At 36.0% G+C, this 9,561-nt stretch overlaps 1 protein-coding gene across 1 annotated transcript; it reads left to right on the forward strand.

The window, feature by feature from the left end:
* Positions 1-2,487: 2,487 nt before the first annotated feature.
* On the forward strand, positions 2,488-9,166 carry LOC149826639 (endoribonuclease Dicer homolog 3b-like). The gene is made up of 4 exons (XM_090018353.1): positions 2,488-2,493; positions 3,995-4,114; positions 7,943-8,953; positions 9,083-9,166. The coding sequence occupies exons 1-4, from the start codon at positions 2,488-2,490 to the stop codon at positions 9,164-9,166; spliced, it is 1,221 nt and encodes a 406-aa protein (XP_089874479.1).
* The last annotated feature ends 395 nt before the right edge of the window (positions 9,167-9,561 follow it).

A 9,561-nucleotide genomic window follows, 5' to 3' on the forward strand; every position in this document is an offset into this window, starting at 1 on the left:
TTCTTAGGGTTAGTATAGGTGTCCATGCCAAATCTAAGCCAATTCTAAGCTCATTTTCCTTTTGTCTTAGTTCATTTTTAAAATCAAAAGCGAAACTCAGGCAAAAATTAGGTGAAATTTAGCAATTTTATAATATTTTTACATTTTAGGGTTTTAAATATGTTTATCATCATCTCATATCATATTATAGTTGATTTTCATACCATTTGCATTCATTGGAATTTTAAAGTTTGCATTTTACAAAATTTATTTTAGAAAACTCTGATTTCAAGGTCATAGTCTTGCTATCAGGGGCATTTTGGTCATTTTACCTTAATTTCGAATTTTTAAACTTTGTTTTTCATATTTTCAATCATATCATATCATCTTGTATTTGATTTATTTTTATTTGGATTTCAAAACTCTTATTTTACAAATATTATTTCTGAAAAACCCTGATTTCAAGGCCATAGTCTTGCTATCGGGGCATTTTTGTCATTTTCACTCTAATTTCGAATTTCCAAGTTTTATTATTTGAATTTTCATCATATATTTCTCATGTTTATATCAGGGAGGTATGAATCAGGGTTTATATCTGGATAATATCTGATAATTTTTCAATATTTTTGGATAAATCCAGATAAACCTACATTTTTATGCTAATTTGTTTTCTAGTTTTACAGGAATATCCAGGTGGAAGACTTTTTATTTCTTTTCATTTTATTCAATGTAATATCAAAATGTAAATTTGGAATAAGAGTTACATTTCTGCTTAGAATAGGATGCATTGCATATAGTTTGCTTTCGCAATTTCAATATCTGATGAATGTATCGTTCATGCACATTTTTCCAAATCCACTATGGTTGACATGAATGGCACGTGCACAAGCTCTTAGGGAGTTGACAAACTTGGTGAAATTTGTATTTATGGCCATAGTCAGAATACGAAGGAAACCCAGATTTGTGATCTTCATATTAGCCACATTTAGCCTACACTCTTAGGCTAACTTCAAAAATGCACTGCATTTCTCAAAAACTCAAAAGGATTTTCCCAATTCCTCAAGAAAATATCTTTCAAATTCATACTCATTCATTCAATTTGCATCATTTTCAAACTCATCTCCCAATTCCAATTCAGAGAAATCGATTTTCTCAAAATTTTCTAAGTCCTCAGAAATTAATTTTCTCAAAATTTTTGAGTTTTCAAATGATATTTCAAGTATTTCCCAAGTTCAAATTATGATTTTCCAATATTTTAATATTCTCAATTTTAAGTTTCAAAGCTCCAAAATCGATTTTCTCAAAAACTTTGAATTACTTCTGAAACTGGGTTTTCCCAAGAATTCTCAAATCCATTTTAGAAATCGATTTTCTTAGAAAAGCAGTCCAAATCTAAAAAAAAATTAATTTTCTCAAAGTTCAAACTTTCCTGAGAATCAATTTTCTTTTCAAAAGTCACTTTCTAATGCAAATTCCTTATTTCCAATGAAATTCATGATTCTTCTAGGAATTCCTTTTCCAAACACATTTCAATTCTCCAAGCAAACATCATATTTCACAAACTTGCATCTTTTCAAAATTCCATAGCACATGCCTGATTTTTTGTGCATTTTAGGAAAATAGAGCATAATTTAGATATTTGAGTCAAGTCAAAGCACATGTTTGATCCTTGGTTCGATTACCCCTGGTAAAGGCGCCAGAAACAGTAGAACCTCGTACCGACAGGCGGATCCCATTCCACAGAATTTTCCCACAAATTTCAAAAATGGAGGCGAGTAATTTTCAAAACCAATTTTCAAAACTTTGGTCGAGTTTGACTTGCAGAATCATTTCTCTCTCTTGCAGAGGGAGGAAAAAATTTTGTGATGATAACAATCATGTGGGACAAATCTGTTCCCATGAGTTGAGTGATTGCCCCTACTGTGGTCTTAGGGGACACATAAAAGAGGAATGCACCAAGCACATCACAGACAACACAACAGAGACAACCGCAACAGTCGCATCAGCAGAGGCAAGACAACCAGAAAGCTATCGCAGGACGTGCCTACGCAGCTACAGTAGAACAAGTGACCAAAGGCGAGTTGGTCTAAGGTACTATTCTAGTTGTTGGTCATGCAACTTTTACGTTATTTGATTGCGGCACTTCCCATTCCTTTATATCTGCCATATTTGCTAAGATATTGCCTTTGACTATAGAATCTTTGAATTACCCGTTGGAGGTTCGTACTCCGACAGATGATCAGTCATTTTGTGATTCTTATATTCTGAGCATCGAGGTGTCAGTGGCAGGGCAGAACTTGCCAGCTGACGTAACCCTGCTAGACATGACTAAGTTTGACGTTATTTTACGCATGGATTGATTGTTTGAGTATCATGCTCAAGTTCTTTGTAGAGAAGGTAGAGTAGTCTTGTTTTAGTCTGATCGTCCTGTTTTAGAGATCAAGCTTTCTCGACCGTTGCGAGATAGTCGTTTAATTTCTTCTTTTAAAGCCCAGAAGAATCTGCGAAATGGGGGTACTGCGTTTCTGGTCAGTATTACCCCAATTGAGCCTGAGTTAGTTCTGATCGAGGACTTAGACGTAGTTCGGGAATTCTCTGATGTGTTTCGAGAAGAATTGCTCAGATTACCACCAAAGCATGAGATTGAGTTTTGTATTGAGTTGTTGCCTGGAACTACTCCTATTTCCAAGGCACCGTATCATATGGCTCCGACAGAGCTCGAAGAGTTGAAGTGACAGTTAGAAGAACTCTATTATCATCGCAAAAATTTTTCCTCCCTCTACGAGAGAGAGAAACGATTCTGCGAGTCAAACTCAACCAAAGTTTTGAAAATTGGTTTTAAAAAGTACTCGCCTCTGTTTTTGAAATTTGTGGGAGAAATTTGTGGAATGAGATCTGCCTATCAGTACGTGGTTCAACCGTTCCTGGTGCCCTTACCCGGCGTAATTAAACCAATGATCAAATATGTACTTTAACTCGACTCAACTATCTAAATCATGCTCTTTTTCCTAAAATGCACAGAGAATCAGGCATGTGTTATGAAATTCTTAAAAAAATGCAAGTTTGAGAAATATGATGTTTGCTTGGAATATTGAAATGTGCTTTAAAAAATGCTTGGAAAAGGAATTCCTGGGAAAATCATGAATTTCATTAGAAAATGACTTTTGAATGAAAAATGGATTCTGAGGACAATTGAAACTTTGAGAAAATCAATTTTGAGATTTGGATTTGAAATGGAATCGATTTCTTAAGTAAATTTGGGAATTCTGAGAAAATCAGTTTAAAAAATAATTCAAGGATTTTGAGAAAATTGACTTTTGAACTTTGAAAATGAAATTGAGAATGTTGGAACATTGGAAAATCATGGTCTAAATTTGGGAAATACTTGAAATACCATTTAAAAACTCAAAGTTTTTGAGAAAATCAAATCCTGAAAAAGACTTAAAAAATTATGAGAAAATCGATTTCTCTGAATTGAATTGAAAGCATAGGATTGTTTGAAATGATTGAAATGAATTGATATGGATTTAAGAGATATTTCTTTGAGGAATTGAGGAAATCCTTTTAAATTTTTGAAAAATGCAGTGCATTTTGAAGTTAGCCTAAGAGTGTAGGCTTGATATGGCTAATACGAAGATCACAAATCTGGGTTTCCTTCGTATTCTTACTATGACCATAAATACAAATTCCACCAAGTTTGTCAACTCCCTAAGAGCTTGTGCACGTGCCATTTGTGTCAACTATAGTGGATTTGGAAAAATGTGCACGAATCATACATCAGATATTGAAATTATACGAAAGCAAACTATATGCAATGCATCCTATTCTAAGCAGAAAATGTAACTCTTATTCCAAAAATTACAACTTGATATTACATTCAATTAAATAAAATAAAATAAAATAAAAGAGCTAAGTCTTCCACTTGAATAATCCTGCAAAACTAGAAAACAAGTTAGCACAAAAAATGTAGGTTTATCTAGATTAATCCGAGAATACTTCTAAGAAGCATGTTCAGCTAGAAGACATTTCAGATGAAGCAGATTCAGCAGAAGATATTGATGAAGAATATGAGATACCCCCAACATTCCAGAAATCTGCTCAAGAGCAAGGGGCTGCCCGCAAACTGAAGGGCAAGGTCATAGAAGATCCATTGCAAGCCCAATTTAAGGAGATGGCCAGAGTAGTCAAAGATCTACAAGCCCGCAACAAGGGCAAGAAAGTCTTCACCAACGAAGACTTCTACGATGGTTTAGAAGGGGATGATGATCTTGAAAATCTTTCCAGAAAATTCATCAAGTTCGACGGTTCAGGTGACCCCAAAGTACACCTCACCATGTTCTTTGCTGAATGCTCTAAGTTTAAGAGAGACAACATGGCTCTATTCCTTTGCTTTCTCTGCAGCCTAGAAGGAACCACTGCAAAATGGTATGCGGAACACATAAACCCCATCGAGCTAAAGGAATTTGATAAGGTGGTGAATTTATTCATTGAGCGATTTCTATTCATTACAGAAGCACTCCCAACATTGAGCCATCTCTACAACCTCAGGCAGAGAGAAAATAAGAAAGCAAGGGATTACATTCATCGATGGAGGTCAACTTGCAACAAAATAAGGGACCCCATAACAGAGAGGCATGCTTTGTCACTGATCCTTAATAATTTCTCGCAGCCTCTAAGAGGTTTAATTTTCACCTCACCATCTAGAACTTTCATCGAGTTGATCGAACGAGCCATATGGCTCAAACTAAGCATGGAGAACAGAGTCTATGAACGCTTCACTTTAACCAAGAACAACCATCAGAATGAGCAGAAAAAGAAAGCTCATTTCACCTACTGTGAACACCCCAAATTTTTCAAAATCTTATAAATATTCCCTTTTTGCCCCTGACCCCATTTTTCTGAGTAATTGAGTCACTTTTAAATCTAAATTCCAGTCTATTTCTCAGATTTTACTAAAATTAAATTCGTTTTATATATCTGACTCGATCCCGAATCCGGATCCATTGTCAAAATCCAAATCTGAGCTTCGTTATCCAATTTTAAAATCAAGTTCTCTAAATTACCAAAATAACTTTTTGAAAGGCTCAGACAGTTCGTCCGGTATCCGTTTGGATCCATCGCGTTATGTTCCTCAATTCGGGGTTCAAAACTAGAATATTTTCTCAAAAACTGGATCCAAACCCATCTTCTGAAGAAATTTCCCCAAAATAACCCCGATTTCTCAGAAAGCCCTTCTTTGTGAAAATATTTCTCAAAAATTATAAAATAATTTTTTATTTTTTTCTTAGATTCATATTTTCATTTCAAAAATACCAAAAAAATAGAAAATATAAAGAAAAAAAGAAGAAAAAATATATAATAGAAAAAACAACAAAAATCGGTTTTTGAAAACCTCCCTTTTGAAAATATCCTTTTTAAGAAAAACCTTTTTTTAAGAAGACCTTGTAAAGGAACCTCCTTTTTGAAAAAATCGTGAAAAACCTGAAGGACTCCATTACTAACTTTTTTAGGGTTTCTCTTTGTAAGAAGTCGGATGGGCAACGCCTCTCTTCCTTTCTCTCGGCCTCCCACCAACAAACTCACTGGAAGCTTCCCCATCACCCTCCAATCCTCCTCTTCTCCATTAGCCACTCATCTCCAACCGAATCCTCCCTCTCTCAAACCTTCCTTCTTGCCCTTTAAGAGGAGCACGCAGGGGACTCCATTTATCATCCGTTCTCACCCTTCCATACACATCTTCTTCTTCTCCCTCTTCTTTCTTCTCTGAATTCTGGTAGTTTCCTCTTCCGATCAGCTGAAGGAAGCCCACCAGCCAACAACACCAAGGCTAAGGTAAGCAACACTCCTTTTTTTTTGTGTTTTCTTCTTTCATCTTATTTTTTTGATTTCTTTTTCCTTCTTCTTTTTTTTTTCAAAGCACACACGTAGAATCGATCTGTTTGCAACAAGATCGACCTATGTACGTGCAACATCAACCGGAATATCCTAATTCCAACATTTTCTTTTTTATTTATTTGTAATTTTTCCTAATTCTGATTTGTGTTTTCCTTCTTTCTATCTTGATTGTGGTTTGTTGGAATTTCTCCTCTGATTTTCCCTTTTGATTTCGTTTTACTCTTTTCCTTTTATAGTTAGTTTTTTTTTTATATATATATGTATTTCCTTTTGTGGCTTTGATTCCCTATTTGTATTGAAATTCTAGCAGATTAGCATGCATTCTGATTTTCGATTCTCCTTTTTTTCTCTTTCTTGTTATTCACTTATTTTCCTTTTCTGTTAGTTTCAAGTCCATCCAGCATTAGGCTTCATCCCTTACTTTACATTCTGCATATCTCGTTTCATTCTAATCTCTTTCTTTTAGTTTTGATCTTGTTGGATTTTCAATCACCTGTTTACATCGAGATTTCTATGTTAAATCTTGATTTCCTGTTTGATATCACGATCACTCTTACTGATAAGCCATTTTTCTTACTTTCGTTTTAACCATCCACGGTATTTTGATCTTCATTTACCTTTTTATTTTTACTTTTTTATTTTAGATTTCTCGTGTCCATCTTGATATCTGGTTAAGCATTTGATTCTCTGGTTCACGCCAGCCAGTGCATTACATCTACTCAATCAGTATCCCGATTCATCACAGTCGCTTATATTTCTTGGCAATTTCATTTACTGTATTTACTACTTCATTGCAAAAAGATCATTTCTCCATTTCGTAAGTAAATTCCACACACATTCAGACACTAAGGTGCTTCAGGGTAAGTGGGCAATGAGCATTGAAGAAATCCAGACGTCAAGGTAATGATCATTGGCAAAATTTAGTAACATAAATGTTGTTATAGGGGGTAACTCCATTTACATATGCTGCTGTACATAAACCTTCCCACCAATCGGTGGATTCAATGTCCGTATATGCTTGTGGGTCGATTAAGAGCATATAAGAGGGAACAATATTTGAAAAGATCGTGAGTAGCCTGGAGGAGCATACCTCTTGTGACAAAGAGCTCTTCGGGCCCACTAAAAATCATCTTGTTATTAGGGTCAAACAGAGGTGGGCAACCTGGTTGTGGGTTGATAGAGATCAAAGTTGGATCTCCATCATCAGTTGTTCGATTCATCTGTATATGCCGGTTCAGCATGTTGTTCGTGTGTTCATTCAGTCTCTCATGATCTACTGTTGTGCAATCTATGATCACAAAAGTATATGCTAAGTATTGAAGATATTTGACAACATATTTTTTTAGGATATGTGTGTATATCTTCAAGTGGAAATGAAGCTCAATACAATGTTCATATATCTTTAAGTGGAAATGAAGCTCAATACAGTATCATAGGAAAAATCATCTGCACTGTGAGGTATTTATGAAGTTATTGGTTAGCATTTCCCAAAAGCTCTATTTTCTTTCTTGATTAATAGTTGATTAAACATTACTTTCACCTCATTAATCTTGCTATATTGTCATGTGCATATAAATATTGTTTTGTTGCAGGCATCTATATTAACTTGTGTATGTGCTCCATTAACCCGGTGCACACACACTTTGCCACTCTTCCCGTAGAAAGCCACTCACCACTTAATACACCCGGCTTCATCACTCTCTTGCAGCATAACACATACTTCCATTCCTTCCCCCTTCAGTGTTTACAGCAGTGCTTAGGCACTACTGTAACTTCTGTCTCGGGCATCCGTGGGAGTGTCGGTCATCTATAGCATCCAGGTAGCCCAACATTCACTTGATTCTTTCAATGTTACTAAACTCCCCTTATAAATCCCAGCCAAGGCCACATTCACATGCCTCTTGAACTATTGGTTAGTCTTGATATGTCAAGAGATATATTAAGGTCATTGTATTTGCTGCCTTCTTTGATCCATTGGTTGGAATCAATGATGTTAGCCACTCAGCTTCGAAGGGAAGTTTGCAGTCATTCACGTGGTTGTCAGATTCTATCTAGTTTGATTTTTTAGGCTCTTACAACTAAAAGGTGTTTAGAAGATTTCTCCCTGGAGCGTTTGGAATTGCTTGGAGATTCTGTTGTCAGCTGCAATCTTTTTCTGAAATATCCAGAGAAGCATGAAGGACAATTGTCTGATAGTAGATCATGGGCTGTATGTAATGCAACCCTTCATAGACTGGCAACTGATCGCAAGTTGCAGAATTATATTAGAGATGCTCCATTTGATCCTCTTTGTTGTCTTGCTCCTGGTCAATATACCTTGCACCCTGTTCCTTGTAAATGTGGTGTTGATACTCATGAAGTTCCTCTCACGCATCCTACTGATATTGAAAACAATGCTGTAAAAATTGGTGCTACTTGTGATCGGGGACATAGGTGGTTGTGTTCCAAAACAATTGCTGATTGTCTGGAGGCATTGATAGGAGCATACTATGTTAGTGGTGGTCTGGAAGCTGCATGTTTTTTTTTTATGATGTGGGTTGGTATTGATCCTGAACATGAACAAGCCTTGGTTGCAGATGCCACTAGGAATACATCAAGACTAAGTTTTGCCATACAAGACAAAGATATTGAGTCTTTGGAGTCAAAACTTGGATACAAAATTTTGAACATAGGTCTTTTATTGGAAGCCATTATTCATGCTTCTAAGCAGGATGCCAGCCTAGGTTGTTGCTATCAACGTCTTGAGTTTCTGGGTGATTCTGTGTTGGATCTTCTCATCACATGGCATCTATTTGAGAGCCACAAAAACATCGATCAAGGAGAGTTGACTGATTTACGTTCAGCTTCAGTAAACAACGGAAAATTTGCTCAAGCTGCAGTTAAGCATAATCTTCAGCAGCATTTACAACATGGTTTTGAGTTGCTTTTGGTGCAGATGACAGAATATGTGAAATTTGAAAACAAGTGCATACCAGCCTATAATAAATTAAAAGGACCAAGGGTTCTTGGAGATTTGGTTGAAAGTATTGCTGGAGCGATCTTAATTGACAGCAAACTTGATATTGGAGAAGTCTTGAGGGTTTTTAAACCAATCCTTTCCCCCTTCACTTTGCCACATTCAGCACATTCATGTGGGTTTTACCAATATATATATATATATATATATATGGCCAATTCTTTTCTTTTTTCTTTTTTATTTTATGTATAGCATCCACTGCACAACCCTCACATTAGCCTAGCAAAATTCAGTTATGCAGCATCTCATAGACCCCCACCTGGGTTCATTCCCTAGATATTTCCACCACCTGTGCAATGGCTGTCCCCTTTGTACATATGCTGTGATACCTGTCCAGTTTTTAACCTTATGCAAAATGCACTGTCCATAGCATTTACACCATCTTGCATTCTTATTTTTCTGCTAAATACCCTGTGTACCACTATCCATGCTGCTAGTAACACACACACACACACACACACACACACATATATATATATCCATATATCTATATATGCATACAACAACTGATTCCCAATGCTCAAATTCTCACCATTTCATTACCCCTCTGTACAACATCACTACCTAACCCCCCATTTAGCCTATGCATCACCCTTAGGCCGATCCATGTAGGCTTGCATTTATCACAAGATATTGCATATGCCTTTCTCATATAGGTTTCCATTATACAT

This window comes from Nuphar pumila, chromosome 10 (assembly GCF_984573655.1).
Source record: "Nuphar pumila chromosome 10, dmNupPumi1.hap1.1, whole genome shotgun sequence".
NCBI lineage: Eukaryota > Viridiplantae > Streptophyta > Magnoliopsida > Nymphaeales > Nymphaeaceae > Nuphar > Nuphar pumila.

Coding starts and splice junctions, on each gene's coding strand:
- LOC149826639 (XM_090018353.1), top strand. Junction 4,115..7,942: donor CCCGCAAACTGAAGGGCAAG/GTCATAGAAGAT, acceptor TTGATTTTTTAG/GCTCTTACAACTAAAAGGTG. Junction 8,954..9,082: donor ATATTGGAGAAGTCTTGAGG/GTTTTTAAACCA, acceptor TTTTATGTATAG/CATCCACTGCACAACCCTCA.